Here is a 22,390-nt window from a genome sequence, read left to right on the forward strand (position 1 = left end):
ATTGCGTTGCAGAAGAGTGGAATCGCACAAGGAGTAAAAACATGTGAAGTGATGATGTAAAGGCCCACAAGGTGCTCAAAAACAATCGGCAGCAACAGAATCATAGTGTAAAGCTGTATGCCTTGCCTTATGAACAAAGAGCAAAAAAATGATAATTAAAAAAGATAATTATGGCATGGTGGGCACTTCAACAATGTTTTTGCAGTAGGCTTCTGACGACAGTTTAAAATGGCCAGTGTTACATGCCAAGGTGTTCCTTCTCTTTGCAGCACAGTATAGGTATCCACCGAGAAGGCAATGCAGACAATTAACGCTGTTTCATTCTGCTCTTGACAGCGAAGCCCAAGCATCCACCATGTTTTTCATGTTCTATTTCAGTCATCAAAAGTATTCAAACGCTTGAGGTTTTAAGGACAAAGCCAATATGCAATTATCAGCCACACCGTAGTGAAGGGCCACAGAATAATTATGACCACCGCAGGTTCTTTATCGTGCACTTAGTGAGAGTACAGTGGCGTTTCCGATTTCACCACGATCGAAATGTGACCACCATGGCCGAAAATCGAAAAGGACGCCCTTGAGCGGCATATGGTAGCCACCTAAATCAATTTTGATGCTAGCAGTTTCGAGTCAAACAGCCATGTGTAAAACTTCGACAGGCATCAAGAATGCTCCCTCAGTTTGAACCCGTCTACCAACGCATTTTCAACCTCTTGCAACTACACTTCACATGCTAACAGTTGTATGCTGCTTGTAACAGATGTCACGAACAGCCTCTTCCGTTCGAACCAACCTGCCAAGTAAGCATCAAATGCCGCGATGTGCGTACCATTCCCTGTACTTTTTTTTCCTGTCATTTCGTTCTTACACTTAACTTGTAACAGCTTTGCGATATGACGCAAACCTTCCCAGTGTTTTTTATGCTCTCGGTGTCCTCATTTTGTCACAGCTGCTAAACGCTTACCACCTGGCGTACATACTCTCGCGTGGCAAAGCAGCACTGTTCACAAACTGCCCGGGCCTGTTTTATCGAATAACGAAATTCTGCCTCCACGTTCACCACTGGTAAGCTAAGCTTTGACTACCTGTTCTTAAAAAACCGTTAGTTTCTCTCTGAAACCATCTCTCACTGGTAAGCTAAGCTCTGACTACCTGTTCTTAAAACACCGTTAGTTTCTCTCTGAAACCATCTATCTTCGCATAGCAACGACATGGCCATGACAGAAAAACGTACATTTTTTGCCATAGAGAAGTGTAGAAAGTATTTTGCTATGAAGCATTGAATAATGGAACCAACTGCCTTAGGTCTTGGTGCCAACAGATGACTGCCGTAGAGAGTGAGCCAAGATGGCACTCTTGTGATAGTCCATGACTTGCATAAGCTAAACAATATGATTAATCCATCGATTGATTGATATGTGAGGTTTAACGTCCCCGAACTACCATATGTTTCTGAGAGACGCGGTAGTGGAGGACTCCAGATATTTCGACCACCTGGGATACTTCATCGTGCACCCAAATCTGAGCACACGGGCCTACAACATTTTCGCCTCCATCGAAAATGCAGCCGCCGCAGCCGGGATTCCATCCCGTGACCTGCTGGTCAGCAGCCGAGTACCTTAGCCACTAGACCACCACGGCGGGGCCCGATTAATCCATGTCTTTACTATGAGAGTGTTTGCCTTTAATGCGTTAACCTCAAAACCACCATACGCGTTTCCTTTTTTCTTCTTAACGTCCCCCCTAAAACAATGTCATTGGGTGATTCATTACATCATAATAAATTATGAGTTAAAAGATTTATTCAACAAGCCAATGAAGCTACCCTATGAAACTGCCACGAACTCACGCTTTGAAACTAAAGCCCTTAAATGACACAAACTTGGGGCTGTGGTATCAAAATATGTGATTTTTGAGCGTTCACATGTCTAAACCATTACATGATATTGAGACATAGTGTGGGGGTGGGGGATTAATTTTCATCCCCCAGTGTTCTTTAACGTGCATCTGAACCTAGTACAAGGAGTCTTGCATTTTGCCCCTATCGAAACGCAACTGCGAGATTAGCAAGGCTGGCATCGAATGGAGATTGAAATCAAGACAACTTTGAGTTAATCCCAGAGAAGCGCTAAATTGTGCGCCTAAACACTTGTTCGTAGCACGTACAAACGTTGGCTGGTGTGCTCGGAGCTACGCCGCGCCTTTAGTCGTGAATGGGGAATGCGGCTGCCAGTCAATGATAACAGAAAGCGACTACAACAGAAACAAACAAAAAAAAAGGGTTCGGTCAACTCACTTGGTAATCTTGAACAACAAGCTAAGTGTTTAGTTTAAAACGTGAAATCGCTGCCAAGGGCCGCAAAGTAATATTTGGACATGTAAGGTCTCAAAATCAGCTGACGGCGTACCATCGTTTGCACGGAAAACTAAAGCGGAAAAATTCCGACCGACAACAGCACAGGGGCAAAGAATTCGGCCCGTTAGCCTAACGAAATACTGACCTTCAAAGTTGGAACAGAACGAACACAACAAAAAAAGTTTCCGGGACAACGCGACTAATAAAAAATGCCATGGGCGCACGCCACACACCCGCAAAACTAGTACAGGCACGTTGCACGAGCGGTTATAAAAAAAAAAAGAGGAAAAAATCCACCCCCAAGTTATTAACTTAAAAATATATACATATATATGAACGGTAACGTTGTTGCACCGGTCTAATTCCACGCGTTCACTGCCTCTCTAAGAAAAAATGTAATTGAATGACGCGGTGCTGACCGACCTACGGTGACCCCACCGCCCCCGCTGGCCTGGCAAATGACCACGTGATTGGCGGGGAAAACAGGCCATGTGACTGCGCCGAAAAATGTAAACAGTGGCCGAAGGTCGGGATCGCGACCGTCCGAGGTGCCACCGAAGAAACTTGCACGATGCACATCGTTTTAACGTGATCGAAATTTTTGATAGAGACAGCGGAGGTGTCGAAAATGGGTGTTTCTGCACTACGAAGCCGGCGGCCAATTCGTTATTTTCGTGGCCTTGAGCCAATTTCCGTCGGAGGGGGGTTTTCCCCCGAGTGATACCGGACCAACGTGACCATAACCACCGAAAACTCGGTCACGCATTAAATGCGCCCCTTTGTAACAGACGAGGACAGAGCAGGCTTTTGATACAGGAACTCGAGTTCACGTTTCGACAATTGAAGACGAAAAATCTTAGCCCGATCGCGAACAAATCAGCGACGAAAAGTATGGCGCTGCCATTTCTTTGAAGAGTAGGCCAGTCAGCTGTAACAGCGCCTCATGCGAATCCCGTGTGATTGGAACGAGAACGACACGGCCTCAACTCCAGCGATTATGAGCGAGGGGTTCAATAAAACAACATTCGTTCGTAGTTGGACGAGCGGCATCACTGAGGGTGCTGAATTCCCAGTCGCCAGATCGTCCCACAGTAAACGTACCCGATGGGCATTACGCTTGCAATTTCTCAACGAAGCCGTGAGCAGGACCGACAACGTGGCGGGTAGCGTGATCACTTGTTTACGACAACCGGTCCACACAGCGTCGGTAAAGCGATCCGCGGCAGCGGGAAAAAAAAGACGACGATGTTCGTTAGGGCTAGCGTCGTCTTTCTTTCCTTCACGACTCTACGCCAACCATTGTTCCCGCCCGGATGAAACGACTCACCTCCGAATTGTGCGATTCCGCGGCTTCGGCCCTCGTAGATCTGCGCGTGGCGATCCTCGGCGGAAGATTATCCGTCACCGAAGACCTGTTCCTCGTATTCACCATGTCGATGGTCCTCTTCAACTCGCCGAACGAAGCATAACCACCAGCAGCGGGGTGCGCGGGCGCAAAACTTCTCCTAGGCCTAATGACTGCCGCGGTGTCGGCGGACCGGCGGTGGAGAGCAAACGTTCCACTTCGCTTACGCCGCGTTTAAACGTGTCACTCCCACTTTATCGTTCGTCACAAATATCGTCTCCACACAAACCCGATCGTTTTCGCTCCGCACAGCCACCGACACCTTTCCCCGCACAACACTCACTAAACCAACCGACGACGGCGCGCCTGACGACTGTTCGCAGCCCAAAAGCGCGCGGGCGGCGCGTTGAAAATTGGCGCGTTTTCGGAACAATCAGCTGATTCCCTCAAAATTTGGTGCGTCCTCGCGCACGTTTCTTTACATTCTGTTTTCAAAACGATGGTGCAAAGCAATCCCTATTTTATTCTTTCAGCAGCTCATCACCGTGTCGTGCGGTGTCACGAGAAGACGAATAAAGAATCTCGTCAAACGAATACCTGCACTTCGAGGTTCCCGATGGCGCCATTTTTATTTTATTTTTTTATCTCTTCAGATACTTCCACATGCAAGCTGCTCGCTTTCGCACGCTCGGAAATGTAAAATAAGACTGCGCGAACCTCCGCGCGGATCACGCGAACACCCCGAATGTCTATTTTGAGAGTCCCTGTTTGTTTGGGATGGCCACACTACACGCACGAAAGGATCGCGTTATCGGGCGGAGAGAAGCGCGGAGAAAAGGCTAGCAGACGACACCGCCGTTGCTAAGTGCCCGTGCTATTTTTCTGCGGTTGATTGTGCGCTCGCAGCTATCGAGTGTCAACTGTAGCGCGTGTCGTATCTAATCGCGGACGACGGACCCTCGGGCTGAGGTAGAGTATCACAGCGCTGTTCGCTTTGCCTGTCGCAGTAGATGCAGTGAGCCCCGACACTGAGCGACGACTGAGGGGACGAAAAATGGTTGCCGGCCGTGTCACCAAGGTACACGTTCATGACGTGCGCTTCCCTACATCGCTTGGCTATCACGGTTCTGACGCGATGGTGAGTGCCCTGTCAAAGTGTACCCTTTAACTGACAACGTGTGTTTTAATTCGCATGGCGCGCGCAGCTTCTCAGAAAGATGCATCGAAGCGCCGTGACCTTTTCGCGCCATATACTGCTTCAACTTAACTTGTAATGGTAACTTATCTGTGCCTGTCTATTCACGACTTACATGCTAATGTTTAGCAACACAGTTTCTACGGTCATCTACCCTGGTGTCATATCTGTAAGTGATTGGACTGATTACTTACTGTTGCGCCAGTTTTTTTTTTTTTTTTACGTGTACGTGATCCGTATAAAAGCCGCATGCTTTATGCAACAATTGCGGATATTTTCCTTCGAATATTCAAAGCACACAGACCCCGACTACTCCTGCGCCTACGTCGTGATCAGCACCGACACTGATTTCCAAGGCTACGGCTTGACTTTCACGATTGGACGGGGCACCGAAATAGGTAAGTATGTATATACTATCGTATATATTTATACAATCACTTATGCATTGCATTTATTAGCTATAGTACTATACTACACTAACTAGACCTGCTACGGAATGGAGCTTGATAAGGAGAATGTCCCTCTAACTCTACACATTAATTTTAAATATAGTTCCGCGCTTTCGCATCTTAAGCAAGAAAAAAGGTAATATAAAAAGTAACATAATTAATTGGTAAATTTTGGCAACGTGATTTCATTAGAAAAACTTTTTTTTTATCGTGACATCTAAAATAATAAGCACGAATATACCGTGGAAAGCAAATCGTCTTTGTTAAAAGTAAATAATTTGTAGATAGAATGATGCGTTATTAACCTGGACTTCGTTAATTATCACAAGCCGTATTGCGTGTGCCGTAAGCAATGTTGACTCGCAGGACTCGTAAATATTTGGCGCAACTAAATGCGTGTTTGTGTGGTTAATGTCCCTGTTTTTTTCTTTGTTGTTCTTAAGTTTCTAATGAGCGAGCATTAAACACACACACAAACGAAACTAGGGGAATTCAGGACAGTTGGAACGAAAAAAAAATGTTAACGCCGACAAATACCGAATTTCTGACAAGAAAAAAAAACAGACACCGCAAATACACCCACTTACTTTCGACAAAAAATAAACCGCAGAAAGGCGGAACCATACATGGTTGTTATATCATATATGTCGAGTAATATGCAGATTTGTGGATAGGTAAGCAGCGCTAACTGCAAGTTGAGGTGGGCGCTACGATAACGAATTCCGGTGTTTGAAGCGCTAATGCTACTTACAAAATAATTATAGGCAAAAATAAAATACCGGACGATTATTCAGGACGATGGTAATATGCCTAATTTCGTTTCGATATCATGAATGGATTTGCATTTAAAAAATAATGGTAATAAATTGTTCATTGAAGTCTGTTGAGACACATTAAGTAGAAACTAGCGCATTCCTGAAATTTCTGACATTATTCATCAGCAAAATAAATAAAACTTACCTATATCAGCCGCAAAAAAAAAACGCGTGTGTGTGCCGAATGTTCAATCAAAATCTAATATGTCAAAATTTATTGTTTATCTGAACAGATGGAGAGCTGTAGCTAACAACATTATACACAGCCCTACAGGTTTCTCGCCCTTCTCGTTATTATTATTATTATTATTATTATTATTATTATTATTATTATTATTATTATTATTATTATTATTATTAGGAATCTCTCCGGTGTGGCTAGTTTTTTTTCTTTAGTTTTTTTTTTCATTCGCGTATACACAGAGTGATATTTTGTTACACACTTGACGCAGTGGTGGCCGCAGTGCGCGCGCTCTCCCCGCTCGTGGAAGACGTTTCGCTGGAGTCCATATACACGAACTTCGGACAGTTCTGGCGTAAACTGACCAGCGACAGCCAGCTGCGATGGGTGAGGCACTGCCCTACGCGTTGGTTCAATAGCCATGACCAATTGCAGCTGTGTAAGCATTAGTTAATTCACGAAAAGTGGCGTAATCACGACTATACTGTCTTAAAGTTATGACTGGGTCGCAAACGAGTAATTTACCCATCCATAGCGATCGCCCGCCGAGAAATTTGTTCCCGAAACAGGTCAAATGCTAAACTCAGCATACTTTCCCACTAGTCAAACGGCACTTTATATCAACTAAAGTTAGCTTAGACTTGAAAACAGTACCTTAGCTTTAAATTTGTCCAGCATATTAGCGCTGTGCTGTAACAACTGTAAGTATGAGTAATCACTGCCCCTTATAATAGGGGTGGACATGCGCACACGTACGCAAGCAAAAACAGATGAATGAATACGCACGTTGTCTTGTGCACAACCAGAACGGGTCACTGAAAGTGGCCTTCCCCGCACATTACCTACTATTGCGGCAAAGCCAGCTGTGACGAACTTCATTGCGTTACACACATGCGCGGACATATTGACGCATTTATCAAGTTCTTTGTTGTCTGAAGTAGTAACTAGCTGGGTATTCCATGCAATGTGGATTCCTATGTGTGTTACGACGCAATAAAAATAATAACAGTAGTAGCACAGAAGACGATAGGTTACATATTGCGATGTGTTCGCGCGTAAGCAACATTAAACGCGATGACGTCGATGAAGTGACGTTCATTTTTACATTAACGTAAGAGCTGTGACGAATGCTATGAAAGGTTGCGTTCATGCGATGGTCACTCGTAATTATGTTGATCAGTCACAGTTGGAGTCATCTTTAATTTATTCGCTTTTCAAACACGTCCACGTACCTTGTGTAAACTTTATATAGGCTTTCACACAGACATGTCAGGCACAAAGAAGCGTATGTGCGTATGATATGTACAAGCAGAAAATTAGAACACCGCATAACATAACGGTACATTCGCAGAGACATGAGCCTGAATGCAGCCAGCTGGAAAGTACATCTCACTTTCCTTTCCAGATCGGGCCAGAGAAGGGAGTCATTCATCTAGCCACTGCGGGAGTTATCAACGCCCTCTGGGACTTGTGGGGAAAGATTGAAGGAAAGCCGGTGTGGAAACTGCTGGCGGACATGGTAACAGATGTTCAAAAAAAAAAAAAAAGAAATATAGAATTTAAAAAACTACTATATCTTTATAAATTTAGCTAGTATTCCTAATCTATATAGTGTATCTATACGAAGTTAACCAATACTTATAATAATCTGTTTAAAAATAAATGGATGGTTTTGTTGGAAACATGCTATCAGTGGCGACGGTTATGGCCGGGTGACCGTGGTCGTGTGTAATACGGCAAGTGCATTATAAAGTTATTATCAGCGGGGCTATCTCACAATCGTAAGTGAGAATTGGGACGGGCTCTCTCTGTGAAAGACTCATTGCCAGTTTTGATTTAGATTCAAAAATGCGATTTCCTGCATGAGCCATGACGCGAAGAATTTCCGCTGTCAAGAGTGCGCAAAACCGGGGGAGGGGGGGGGGGGGCTTATGATTGTCGTGCTATCGCGGCAACGGTCGGCGCACGGCTCTTGCCACCCAAGCAGGCGGGAGCTTCTACGAGCTGCACTTTCAACTCGAAAAAACGGCGCCCAAACTGTACCTGGAGCGGCCGTCCACATATAGATGCGCTTTACACATAACTGATACCAGCGGCGACACACGACGTATAGTCTGTAGCACCATGCAGCATGCGCTGCCCACAGGAGGCGCTTCTCATCAACGCCGTCACTACGCACGAGCCTTGTGCTCATCTACTATGGCCGCCTCGCAGGAAACTTGGCTACTTAGGGAGCGCAGATGTTTACTACAATTAACATCACTCCTAAAATGCTAGCCTTGCTTTTTAAAACATTTGAATATGTTGCTATCGCATTTATCGCTTCGCGCTTTTGGCAAAACTGTGACTTTTTTTCAAACATTACTCAGTCTCCGCAAAGAAAAATCTGGCGTTGGCACATGTGAAGTATATCCACAACTGTTTATGCTATGTTCAACGCGAAGAATTGATGCCACTGTGATCAACAAACGCATTGCGCTGCTTTTCACTTCAGTAAGCGGGGGAGACATCGAATGCAATAAAGCCGCCTCGTACCTCAGTCTACTTGGCAATGGCACCCTCCACAGGTTATGCTCACTTTGTCTCCAACTGGAACCAGTTGAATTCCGATTAATACCGATCTAAACCAGTTGGATTTCCATTTTCACAGTTTTACTTGGTTAAGATGAGACGCTCGGGCCGCCTACGTCCTCAGCCGCGTTCACTTGCTCTCAGGCACGCCTCCGCCCTTATTTAAGTCACGCAGCGTGCATCAAGCCACCGCTCGCATTGGCTCCCGCTCGCTTGCTTTCCCTCTCTCCCACAGTCCCATCTTAAGGTTTATATATGATTGTAATTTCATGATCGCCACAACGCATAAAATTTTATAGATGAAAAAGGGTTATACAAGTTGGGACACAAAATGACAGGACGCAGCGCGCATGTTTTACAGAACATCACGGCGACGGCGGTTATTTCGTCCGCCGCAGTGGAGCAGTGGGTGTGGTTCTCGGATGCTTACCTGAAGGTCGCGGGTTCAAACCCGGCCTTGGTGGTCGCATTTGCATGCAGGCAGAATGCCAGAGACCCGCATACTGTGTGATGTCGGAGCACGTTAAGGAACACCTTATGGTCAAAATTTTCTGAAACCCTTTACAACGGCGTCTCATAATCATATTGTGGTTTTGAGACGTAAAACACCAGATATAATATTAATGGCGGTTATTTGCTCAAATTTAATTGCCACAATTACTGAGCCAGCACCACCTCATTCTCAAATGGAACCTCACTAGCAAAATAAAAAGATGCGTATGGCAATTAACGCGACAAGAAATATGTTAGCTCTACAATAGCCTGTTTTAGCTGCACAGGCATAACTGTGGCTGTGACATATCACCAACTAGCATCGTTCGCTTGTCGATATGATTTTGAAGTGCGAGAAAAATATGTGCAAATGCACAACAATGCAGTTTTATCGGAATAAAATGCTTTTGTCAATGGCTGCTTGCGATCTCCTTTCCCTTCATGATGTGCTTCATTATTCAAGGGTACTTTATCAGAGTGTTTTTTGACATTGCACGCTATTTTCAGAGCCCACAGGAAATAGTGTCCCTTATTGATTTCCGATACATGTAAGTTGGAAGTCTGCTGCTGTAGCTGTGGTATGCACACGCTCGTGACATAGTAGTTTATTGAAGGCTTTTTTTTCTTTGCTTCTTGTTCAGTTCTGACCTGCTGACCAAAGAAGAGGCAATTGGTAATTATTTGGAAATGCTTTGTAAAAGAGGAGCATTTCTTGTAAAGTTTTATTGCTGCTGTTAGTAACATCTTTTGTGAAACCACAGGTATACTTGAGGAAAAGCAACAAGGGAAGGTTCAAAGAGGTAAGCACGACACCAACAAATATTACACATAATTTTATTTTGCTTTCATGCTATTCAACTTAGTGATGTCTATCAACAAAACATTATCAGACCTACATCGTCTTGCCTCTGGTTTTAGTAGAAGTATGTGAAAGTGCTTAATGGTAAGTGACGGTTTACTTAAGTTTGCAACCACAGCATCACAAACACTCGACAAATAGTAAACACACACAAAAAATGCAAACTTTTGTGATGTCTGTTGAAATTCGAGATACCCTAAATCGTCAAGAATGTACACAATGACTTTCATCGCTATTTTCTTCGTACAAAACAGAGAAAGAATTGTTGGAAAGTGGCTATCCAGCATACACAACTGCCTGTGGCTGGCTTGGGTACACTGATGAAAAGATCAAACAGGTAAGCGTGGATTGCGTGATTCAATTGTCATTAACAGCACAGTGTTCTTGCATTTCACTCCGATGAAAATGTGACTGCTGTTGCTGGAAACCGAACCCACCATCTTGCTTTCAGCATCACAAAACTCCAGCCACTATGTCGCTGCAGTGTGTACAGCGGAAGTCAGTTGAAGGTTCACTCGAGCGCACATTGCCGTCACACACAGTCAAATTTGCATACATTCGAATGCCTTCATTTATATTCAGTAACACTCGTGACAAAGCACACACATTCACGACACATTTCAGTTAAAGGGGCCCTGTGACACTTTTTTGACAGCCTTATTGAGCACCGGTATGTGTTATAAGTCATCAAAGTTCAAAACTCGAGCAGACAACGACGAGAAACGTTCCCTTTCACATTTCACTCACCTGCTGACATCAAAGACCGCTTCCAATCATGGCTCGCATCTCATAAAGACATACCGGAAATGTCACCTCATGGTGGCCTTCACGCAGTACCTCGCTATCACTTTTTTCTACGGCGTTGTTAGGATGGTTACGACGAACCACGTGCGTCGGGTAGCAGATGCTCTCACGGTCCCATTGTGTAAAATACACACACACTCGTTAGGCGGGGACAATGCTTGGCTTGCATGAAAGAGGCGTTATACGGCAATGCCTGCATACATCACATGTCTCATTTTTGGCTCATTGAAAATGCCGGAAGCATTTTTACTTTTAGTTACTGGCCTACCAAAGCTGCATTGGCAGACTAGGAGTTGCATTTGTTGTTATGAATATACATCATTTAGAAACAGAACTTCTTTCTTTTTAAAGTTTAAAAAGGGTTTCTACTGTTTTTAGCATTCGCTCATATGGTCTAACCTCCACCATATGAACACTGCACGCTACTTGCTGCGTCAAACCAATCAAAACAAACGGACTTTGTCGTCACATCACATGACATGATGTCACTTCCCATAACAAAAATAGCCTGTGTGTGTCACCGTAGTTCGAAATCAAGGTAGTTTGTCCGATGAATTAAAATTACAAAAGCTTCGATTTCGGCATTGCCGCTTGCGCAATGATATCAGCGCTTGCCAGAGCATCAGACAAATCGATGAAAAAGACGTGCTCTAATTGTGTCGCAGTGCCCATTTAAACACCTTTTGTTTTGCTATACACAATAATTCGATATATCAGTATTCTGCAACACAAAGGCTCCAAGCGGAAATATTACACCAGAAACACAGCTGCAGGACTTCCTTGCACAAAGCTGTTTAAAATTGTCATAGAAGTCATTTGATACCTTCAAAAATTTGCATGTACGACCTTAGGCCTTGTCTGAGTCGGTTGTCTCCTGCCTCACGCTCTGACAAAAAAAAGAAAGAAAGCAAAAGCAGCATGCCAAAATAAAATGACAAAAAATCACAGCATATCTACGAAGTGAATGATGATGAGTGGGGCGAAGCTTCCGTCAGCCCGTCCGTGCTTCTGTCCGGCCGTCCGTTCCCGGCCGTCCGTTCTTGCTTTCATCCGTCCGTCAATCTATGCATCCATCCAACCATCCATCCATCTGTCCGTCTGCCAGTCTGTCTGTCAGTGCGTGTGTCCGTCCCTGCATCCATCTAGTAAACACTCCAAGTACTGCCATCTCCCACCTCGCAACCCCTGTGGCACATACCCGCTCTAGAGCGGGTATGTGCTACCGGTAGGTGGCTACGTACATACACACATATATACAGAGGAGCGACAGAGCCACGCTGTAAGGAGCTTTGCCCCAAAAACATTTGCAGTTTCGTGGGCAGCTCACACATTCAAGACATGCTATCTAATGTGAGATTCTTCGTTTCCTGAGAAAGCTTGTCAGTGTCCTGTCTAACTACCCTGCCTCCAACTTCCACTGCACATTCCGTAATGATACTCGTCAGATTATCATTCATTGTATCTATGCTAAGGTTGGTTTCCTCACTAAGAGCCGAGTACCTGTTTTGAAGCGAGACTCTGAATTCCTGTACTTTCCCTCTCAGTGCTAGCTCATTGATTGGCTTTTTGCGTATCAGTTTCTGTCGTTCCTTCCTCAAATCTAGGCGAATTCGAGACCATACCATTCTATGGTCACTTCATCGTACCTTGCCAACCACTTCCACATCCTGCACGATGCCTGGGTGTGCACTCATTATAAAGTCTTCAAGTTGTAAAAGACTATGTCTTCTTAGGGCAGGTAATAACCGCAGAGCCGAACCCCGAGATTGAAGTAACTAGAAGAATAAGAATGGGGTGGAGCACGTTTGGCAAGCACTCTCAAATTATGACAGGCAGATTGCCACTATCCCTCAAGAGGAAGGTATACAACAGCTGTATCTTGCCAGTACTTAGCTATGGAGCAGAAACCTGGAGACTTACAAAGAGGGTTTAGCTTAAATTGAGGATGACGCAGCGAGCAATGAAAAGAAAAATGGTAGGTGTAACCTTAAGAGACAAGAAGAGAGCAGAGTGAATCAGGGAACAAACGGGGGTTAAGGATATCATAGCTGAAATCAAGAAGAAGAAATGGACATGGGCCGGGCATGTAGCGCGTAGACTGGATTCCAAGAGAAGGCAAGCGGGTTAGGGGGAGACAGAAGGTTAGGTGGGCAGATGAGATTAAGAAGTTTGCGGGTATAAATTGGCAGCAGCAAGCACAGGACCGGGTTAACTGGCGAACATAGGAGAGGCCTTTGTCCTGCAGTGGACGTAGTCAGGCTGATGATGATGATCTAATGTGACTTTTAATGGTAACACTATTTGGATTTAACTTCCACACTAAGCTGCAATGTGCTTTCTTTCTAGCTATGTCAAGATGCCCTTAAGGACGGGTTCAAGAGGTAAGTTTCTCAGCGACGTCATTGCATTCCTTCACAGACACCTAGCTGAAACAAGCTCGGTCACAGATATAGACTAGGCTAAAGATGTCTATCTGAAGAAATAAATTGTTGCTAAGGAATCTTGGCTTAATCCTTATTTGTAGTGTCTGCACATAAGAGAAAAGTCCTTCTGAGTTTTACCGTCTCATGTGTGCACTATGTCAACTAAGTAGAGTTGTGCAAATAGCAAAATTTTGGGTGCAAAACGAATTCGAATATTGGAGTGAATCGAATCGAATCTTTCTTTTGAATATTTCTCGAACATTCTTAGAACTTTTTTCAAATATAACTCAAAGCAAAATTGCAGAAATCATAAAGGATTTCCGAGCACAGCGAAATTGCAAAAAAAAAAAAAAAAACATGGAGAGGATTCCTGAGCAAATCATTATAAAATAGCAACATGAAATTGTTTCTTTCGGCACGGTTGATAAAGCGCTGTCAGGGTGATGTTTCATGGTTGTACCATTAAGAATGAGGCAATAGAGAGGCCGAATTGTATTTATGCACAGAAGGGATCAAAAGTTTCCAGGCACTATCTGATGTATTTCTATGGCAGCAAGGCCTAGGAACGTTTGACTCCCTCGTACATGATTTGGTGCAACCAAAGTGTTGCCGACATCACTCGACACGTGAAAGGCAGAGATGCTATTTCCTCAGTCCCTCCTTCTCTCTAAATTTCTGTGGAAGCCCATCTGCTGTGGCGGACAAGGGTGTGCCCTGTTCGAGTGCGGAGTTCTAAATCTCCCTCGTAGGCGTCAATATGTAAGAATATCTGAAATTTCGGAGGCTGAAAATTTTTGGCGTCTGATTTTTTTAGCTTCATGTCCAAATTTCAGGTGCAAGACAACATTAATTGAGCCCCCACCTCTGCCACATCTATCACCTCCATACTGGAAGCAGCATTTTCATGAGTCAATACGTTTGCCACCGTATAGTGAATCCTAAAAGGCAGCTTTGCCGTAATATGAGAGTCTGAAAGGGTCACGTTGACTGTATTTGTTATGTTGGACGTTGACTGTATTTGTCTTTGAAATGTTCGAATAGTAAAATTCCAGTGCAAGTCAAATCGAATAGCAAGCACTATTAGAAAAAATATTCAAAATTTCAAATATTCGCACACTTCTACAATTAGGTACTCAGACCTGCAAACTTTAGCTCTGCAGTGAGGCTTCAAAGCTACTGCGTAAGACAACATGATGATTAGACATAATGTGGAAATATATGAGCGCACAAGGTAGAAGGAAAAACCACTTGACAGGAAAGACGCTTCTACTTTGTGCGCTCATATATTTCCACATTATGTTGTACCAACTGGCCCAGCATTCCACTTTATTGAATGATTATGCAAGCTCTCACATGGGCATTCAAACTGCAATATATAGATTTTTCAATGTGAGCTGCAAGTTAGGTTGTTGAGTTGAGAATTCCACAAAAGTGAGAGAATATGTCACCTTTTGCCTGCCAGTAACAAAGGACCCATGTTTCATAAAAACAACATTAGTGCAAAACATGTAATTAAAACATGGAACTGTCACACTTGAATATGAAACTTGCAGTTCAAATCTAAAGAACCATGATACATTTAGGAGAACATTCAAGTACTGAAAAGATGCTAAATAATAAACTTCAGCTGGAGTCAACATTTGATGAAAGTACCTCTCAAAACAGACATGTCAGTCATTAAGGAAGGAAGGTTCCTCCAGCAACCTTTCTTGTTAACGACTTTTCATCGCTTGATGCATGAAACAAGGCTTTTAAAAAAACAATTGTCTGTCTGAACGCAATCACGCTAACAAAGTGTTGCTTTCACAGCTTCAAGGTGAAAGTTGGCCGGAACCTTGCCGACGACAAGAGGCGGTTGCAAGTAGTCCGATCGACGATTGGCGACAAATGCAAGCTGGTGAGACCCACCATTATAGGCCTCAAGTATTGTGAGGGCTAACATAGGGAGGTTACAGAAAGATAATCTCCAGAAGTCTGAGCACTGCGCCATGTTGAGTTGCCCGGCAGAGTTTGAGAACATTATGAGCGATTTATTTTAGCAAGCCTGCTATTTATCCCTGATGCTACTGAAGTTCTCGTACCGACACTGTTCTGACATGGTACCTGGTTTCAAAAATAGTATGTGAAAGTGAGAAATTTGGCTAGAAGTGTTGGAACAATGGATGCACCGAGTGCAAATTTTAATTAATATTGTCAAGAGAAACATAATGCCGGAAGTGAAATTGTTACTTGTCGGTGTGACCATGTATTATAACAAAGGGCATGAAAGCACCGGCAGTTGCCTTGTTTAAATTTTTAGATGTGTTGATCCAAATTGATGCCTAATTAAGATACCTAGCATTCAAGACTATGGTTTCAGAATCTTATAAAGTGCTATGGCAGTGGTGTTGATGTATTTAAAATCAGCTGCAGCATCATTAATGCTGAACAATGCCACACTGAGACAACTAACTTAGCAGCAACCTACAAATTAGAAGCAACTAGGAACAATAAATTTCATTTTGATTTACCGCTTACTCTGTGTTCAAATTTCGGTTAACACATGAGCGAGTGAAGTGGCACCGACAACGTCCTTTTTTGTGTGCCCGAGGCTTGCGATCGTGAGTAGCTTAAGCGGGAGATCTTCAGCTGTATGTCGTTCAGGAACAGCTACTGTGGGCTGAAAATAAGAAAATATCTGAACCTCAAACAGTTGTTGTCATACAGATGGTAGATGCCAACCAGTACTGGGACGTCAAGGAAGCCATTTACTGGATGGAGGAGCTGTCCGGCTTTGGAATTCACTGGATCGAGGAGCCGACGTCGCCGGACGACATTCTTGGCCACGCCACAATCTCGAAGGTGAGCTGCCCGAGATGTCAAACATGGTGCAATATGATGCAGGAACAGCTACATTGCAGGTGGCACAGCATTCACCTTCTGCCCCCTGTGCAAGCATTTCATCTGAAAGCAATGCTAGTGTGTGTGTATTACATGAGGAAAGAGGATACCTGTCAAATCGTTGATGGAAGCTAAGGTGCCAAAGCGGTGCCTGTGCAATGAGAGTTTGCTACTGCAATGCTGATACTCTCATATCATAGTCATAACGCTTGAGGAGTGCTGCTGCATACGGCATTGAAGTCAAGCAATATTGACACGTGCGGTTCTTTTGGTTTACGAAGAAAGCCGCTATCACTTTCCAGTGACACGCGCGCTCGTTGTGATTGTTTGCGGGGAGCATTGTTATCACTTTCTGTTAAGCGCAACGCAGGCCGCGTTTATTTTTGCATGCTTGACGCGCACATTTTAGTAACTTCTGGAGCTCCAGAAATAAATCGAGAACGCGATATGACGCGTGTATAAAAAGCCGGCGCAGTGCGTCACTAGTCAGTCTTTTTTCCGTCGACCGACGACTGTTCACCCCGCTGTTGCTGTGAGTTGTGTTTGGCCTTGTTTTGCTGGACACAAGTTCGCCCAATAAACAGTTCGCCCGAAATCGCCCTGACTCCTGTGTGCTTCCTCTCAAGTGCTGCGTGTGTCACAACCGCGTGACATCTGGTGGAGGTGCTGGGTATTGTACCTCGACTATGCTAGACATGAGGCCTTTGGAAAGCCATTGGAATTTGCAGCTTGTTGTTTGGCAATCTTTCCACTAGCAGCACAGAAGGAATGCCGGTGCTTGTGTGCTTGATGTCTGTAGTCAAAGGCTAGATGCTGCCCAGGCTTTGCTACAGAGCTGATCCAGTATAACATGACGATGCGACCACTTGGCATTAGTCGTTCTCGCAGCCAAATGCACCGCAAGTTGTCTGTCACGTCTCCGTGAGCCTTGTAACCTGCCACATGGGAGTCATTACTGATACATTTACGTATTGATGCATTATTGATACCATAACATCTCAATAGTGACAATGGCACAAAGACATCTCGAACATACGCGCAATTGCTGCTGCAACAAAGTGCCACGGAGATATCTGATGTGAACAAACTCCTCACGTGCATTTGAAAAGCCCTAAAAAGCATGCTGGAACCCTCTTTTACACTGCTACAAAAGGGAGTGATTGAACGAAAGCTCATTAATTTTTTTAGACTGAATGATACACACAGAGGAGAAAGCTAAGGGAGGTATAAGGGACATTCCCTGTACGTGTTAGCTATAGTTGAAACAACAAAAGAGTGTTCAACACTTGCTGTTATGACTGCGAGCGTCACTGGCAAACACTGTCAGGATTGCACGAACAGAAGTATCTAATACGGTGAATGGAAGCGTGACCGTTGCTATACTCAATTGACAGAGCATTGAGCGTGCTACACGAAACTTGCACACTTGGTCCTCACATGCCGCAAGTTGACTTTTTTGTCCACATTAGTTCTTCTTAATTTATGTCATAATCGCTACACTACAGCTAAACAAACAAGCAATCTCCCTTGTACCTTCCTTAACTTCATTGTCTGTTGGTCTCATTGGGTCTTTACACTTCTCCATCACCATCCTGTGCAACATGATGTGTACTATTAATTTCACCCTGTAGGCCCTTGCTCCCCTGGGCATTGGAGTCGCCACGGGTGAGCAGTGCCACAACCGAGTCATGTTCAAGCAGTTCCTGCAGTCCGGAGCCATGCAGTTCTGCCAAATCGACAGCTGCCGACTGGGAGGCGTCAACGAGATCCTCGCCGTCATTCTCATGGCAGCCAAGTGCAAGGGTGAGACCCACTTGGGCTTAACTCACACACCCGGACAATCAAGGAAATGAAATTAGGGGAGGGGTCTTAAGTTCTGTGGTGTTGGCAACCAGGAGGCATGTTGAGTTAATTGAGGTATACATTCTTTATATACAACCTTTTAGCATGGGGAAGTATTACTTGCGAGGAGCATTGTGTATTACGGGAGCTGTAACTCCTTTTTAAAAATATATTTTTACTTTGGTCAGCACTGTATTTTCTACATTCATGTCTTTCCCCGGCCAGGCAAGATTTAGCCAAACTCCAGACTTGATTATGTATACCTTTGTTTAGCAACTTAACCATAATGACAAGAAAATCTAGCTCACGTGTACTAGAGATTACCTGTGAGCTGTTTTTAGCTTATGTAGGTTCTGACTAGAATAAGCCCGCACTGCACGATGCATTTTCGCCTATTTCTCTAGTGAGTAAGTTTTGAAATTTGCGAAGTTCGTGTAGTCTTTTGCATATGTGCTAATTTGATGTTTTCCAAACACATTTTTCAAGCTTTTAGTGTACAAATCACGAACACCGCCTTACATGTTGTGAACCTGCACAGGGCAGTGCTCATGATAAACATTCAATATTTTGCCAGGAACACTTCACTAGTTTCCTTGTTTCTTCTATCAGTGCTGCATTATTACACAACTTCAGTTACGCTATCGTTTTGCACAGATTGGCACTTGGTAAGAGCCATAAATAAGCATTCACTTCATAAAATGTATACAAGTACACCGTCAATGCATTGATGTATCTACGGTCTATGAAAGGCCCATGAAAGCACAACCATGACATTCAGTGGCTGTTACTAAGTGCATGCCGTTCTTCATGTCCTACGCAGTGCCAGTTTGCCCGCATGCCGGCGGTGTGGGCCTCTGTGAACTAGTTCAACACTTGTCGTTCTGGGACTACATCGCAGTATCAGGCACGAAGGACAACCGGTGAGTTTTTTTAGTGCCGCAGGGAACCGTGCACTCACTTTTGCAAGCTGTGAGCAGTAGACTTAAAAAAAAAAAGAAGAGTATCTAGGAAAAGTGTCTTGTGGCTCTATACATTATGCATCCATTTCGACTAATAAGCTGCTGAATGCACACGCAACTTCCTAGAGCAGTGGTTCTCAAATTGGGGTCCGCGAAGCCATTTCTATGATCCGCGAAACCCTCACTCGCATTTTTCTTTAAGCGTGACTGTGCCATGTATTGATGAGCTGTACAAAATGAAGTGATATGGCATGTTTGATATGTGGGGTTTAACGTCCCAAAACCACTATATGATTATGAGAGACGCCGTAGTGGAGGGCTCCGGAAATTTCGACCACCTGGGGTTCTTTAACGTGCACCCAAATCTGAGCACACGGGCCTACAACATTTCCACCTCCACCGGAAATGCAGCCGGGATTTGAACCCGCGACCTGCGGGTCAGCAGCCGAGTACCTTAGCCACTAGACCACCACGGCGGGGCTATGGCATGTTTGTTTGTGTTTTTGGTAGCAATATAAGGCACCTGTTTCACGCTCCAGTTGTGTTAATTTGTAACCCCCTTCCCTTGTGCCCCCTTCGCTCCCCTCTGCTGCAAGAGGTCCCTCATCAGTTGCACCAGTTCACAAGGGATCCCCGACACATCACATTCATGGCTGAGAACCACTGTCCTAGAGAATCGAATAGCTGAGGAACTCGAAGGCCAGCACCCACATTGTATCTGTTACCAGATGATTTTGCGTGTGGTCAAAACAGGCACCTAGGCGATTTACACAAAATGGCCACATAAACCTCGGGACTTTGTCCTGGAGTATTGGAGCACGATGCCATTTTTAGGTGTAGAGCTGGCACTGCACAGCATTAAGAAAATACACTCGTTGAAATGTGGCACAATGCATTAACATTTCAGCTACAACTCGTGGACAGTGCAAAATGTATTGCTGCCTACTGCTAGCAGACATGCACTTTCATTTTAACATGAATTCTGAAGACTCATTTCTCGAAGCATGTTTCTTGTTAATAGATAATACTACTAATAAAAATTAAGATTCTTGTTAAAGTAACTATTAACAAAGCTAGTTGCTTTAGCTTTAATGGTTCACTAATGTCACTGTGCAGGTTTGTATTAAAAGTTTTAGCGTGTGACCATTCAAGCAGCCCAACTAACACCTCGCAGCCACAATGTAGTTAGTGCAGGAAATCTTTGGTATGTTTTCGTTGATGTGGATCACTTAGGATACCTCGTGTACCAATGGTGTCTAGAGCAAACTGCATTTTTTTTCTTTAGCTAGCAATAGGAAAGTTGTGCTAGCTTGGCACAAGTCTCTGAATGTGGCTAAGCCACATGAAAATGATTTAACAAATGAGTAATCACATGATATTGATTGCACATCTTGCATCCATACTACCACAGGCAGTATTAAAAATTTAGTGATGAGACAATGTAGTCTTTCATGCACTCTTTTCACATTTATTTTCTTGCACTCTCCAGTGAAATCGAATACGTGAGTCACCTGCATGAGCACTTCAAGACCCCGGTTCACATACAGAATGGCTGCTACATGCCACCACAGGTATGAATTTTAAGTGCCACGTCTCTTAAGAACCTCTTAAGAAGATATTATAGCAGGGAAGCGCTTGTCTAAATACAGTAAACCTTGATTGATTAAACAATTTTGGATGAGAGAGACACAGCACCGACTAAATTAAAAATATATTCTTAAAAGAATGGTTTGATTCCCACAAGGAAATCTTGTTCACAATCGAAAGTAAAAAAATATATTCTTGAAGACATGTTTCTGTTTCCACATGGGAGCCTTGTTCACCGCCAAACTTTCGACTTCATGGAATAATTTCGCTTGGAACATCTCTATTGTGGAAAACTTTTGTGTTCCTAGCTCAGCCAACTCTTATGGCTTCTCTCCTGTCAACAAAACCTCACTTCTAACAAAGCTCATCTTCTGTCTCAATGACTTGGTTGCAATGAGCGTTTACTGACAGGAAAGTCAGGGAACCGCTTCATATAATTATACCTAATTTGACGATCTTTGCTCCAATAAAGCTAAAATCAGCTGGCCGAAGTGCATCTTTATTTTTGAGGGTCGTCAACACAAACGAAAGATGCTGAAAATTGCAAGGTCGAGAAACTCGCACGCCATGTTTTTAATTCTGTGACTAGCTAATATGAGAAGGTATTGTAAACTTTGTACGTGGCACCTGCTAAGATGTCTGGAGCATACAAAAACTGATGTTACACACTGCATTGAAGTAAACTAATAATCTGCAAGAACGAATATCGTAAAAGCCTCATATATAACGTGAAGCTTTTTGTATCGACCAAAAACTCCAACACCTAATTTGTCTGTTTTAAAGCTTTGCCAGATGCAAATTACAGAACTGTCATACGTGCACTGTTTTAGAGCAGGGTTACAGATTTGTGGTGCTTCAGTTTTCCCCAACATTTGGCAATACTCATGAAAGGCAGGTGGTGTTAAATAAAATTTCGTTTTTTTTAAAGCAACTACAATTTACCTTCGATTCTCAAATGAAACAAAATTTTCTTCAGACAAGTTTAGCAATAGCTTCAAAAAAGCATTTCCGCATTTTGCACAATCTGGCAAAGAATATTAAAGCTGGCATTGACCAAAAGCTTCCATCATTACTCTTCCTGAAGCAAAGATAGGCTCAGTAAACTACAGCCTTTTTAAGTTGTTGTGCATCTATAAGACTTGAATAGTGCTTCCCTCCCCCCCCCCCACACACTTTTTTTTCAGGTGCCGGGCTACGGTTGCGAAATGTGGGATTCATCTATCGCACAATACAGCTATCCAAATGGATCTTACTGGAGAAATTTCCCTAGGATACGCTAAAGGGGTGAGAGCAGTCCACAGACACTATGTAATGCTCTGAAGGGTTCAACTAAATAAAGGTTTGTCATTCAAGTGAACATGTTAAAAGGAACAGAGTCCATTTGTCAATCTGACTACCCACTACAATTTGCCGAGATGGCAACCAAGCGTAAAAATTAATCTCAACGAAGTACGACCAATCAACATCACTTAAGGTTCTGTGGAACACACTGCTTTTGGTGAATGATCAAACTCTAATTATTATTGTCAATTATTACTGTGACAGCAATTATACAAATACTCCACCCGTACTGGCAAAATATCCTGCTAACCTGTAACCTGCTTCAGGCACTAAAAGCACGTACAGTTGGCT

General features: G+C 43.7%; 2 protein-coding genes across 5 annotated transcripts in view; one reads left to right on the forward strand and one right to left on the reverse strand.

Annotated features, from left to right (window-relative positions):
* LOC119163751 (ATPase family AAA domain-containing protein 2-like) overlaps window positions 1-4,034 on the reverse strand; it is a 61,866-nt gene extending 57,832 nt beyond the window's left edge. For all 3 annotated transcript variants that reach the window (XM_075873493.1, XM_075873494.1, XM_037415818.2), the window contains exon 1: window positions 3,684-4,034. In XM_075873493.1, the coding sequence (XP_075729608.1) occupies window positions 3,684-3,788 (105 nt within the window). In that variant the 5' untranslated portion in view covers window positions 3,789-4,034. The remainder of the gene's footprint in view (window positions 1-3,683) is intronic.
* On the forward strand, window positions 968-22,115 carry LOC119163752 (mitochondrial enolase superfamily member 1). 2 transcript variants are annotated; one of them, XM_037415819.2, is made up of 16 exons: window positions 968-1,065; window positions 4,709-4,839; window positions 5,192-5,294; window positions 6,613-6,728; window positions 7,747-7,860; window positions 9,912-9,952; window positions 10,046-10,077; window positions 10,166-10,204; window positions 10,518-10,600; window positions 13,414-13,448; window positions 15,300-15,387; window positions 16,197-16,331; window positions 18,002-18,173; window positions 19,033-19,132; window positions 20,661-20,742; window positions 21,943-22,115. In XM_037415819.2, exons 2-16 carry the CDS (start codon window positions 4,756-4,758, stop codon window positions 22,036-22,038), a joined length of 1,320 nt encoding a protein of 439 aa, XP_037271716.2. In that variant the 5' UTR covers window positions 968-1,065; window positions 4,709-4,755; the 3' UTR covers window positions 22,039-22,115. The 2 variants fall into 2 exon arrangements, with proteins under 2 accessions (XP_037271716.2, XP_075729611.1); XM_075873496.1 differs by lacking the exon at window positions 968-1,065 and having other exon boundaries at window positions 4,643-4,839.
* Window positions 22,116-22,390: the final 275 nt, after the last annotated feature.

The sequence above is a fragment of the Rhipicephalus microplus genome, chromosome 9, assembly GCF_043290135.1.
Source record: "Rhipicephalus microplus isolate Deutch F79 chromosome 9, USDA_Rmic, whole genome shotgun sequence".
NCBI lineage: Eukaryota > Metazoa > Arthropoda > Arachnida > Ixodida > Ixodidae > Rhipicephalus > Rhipicephalus microplus.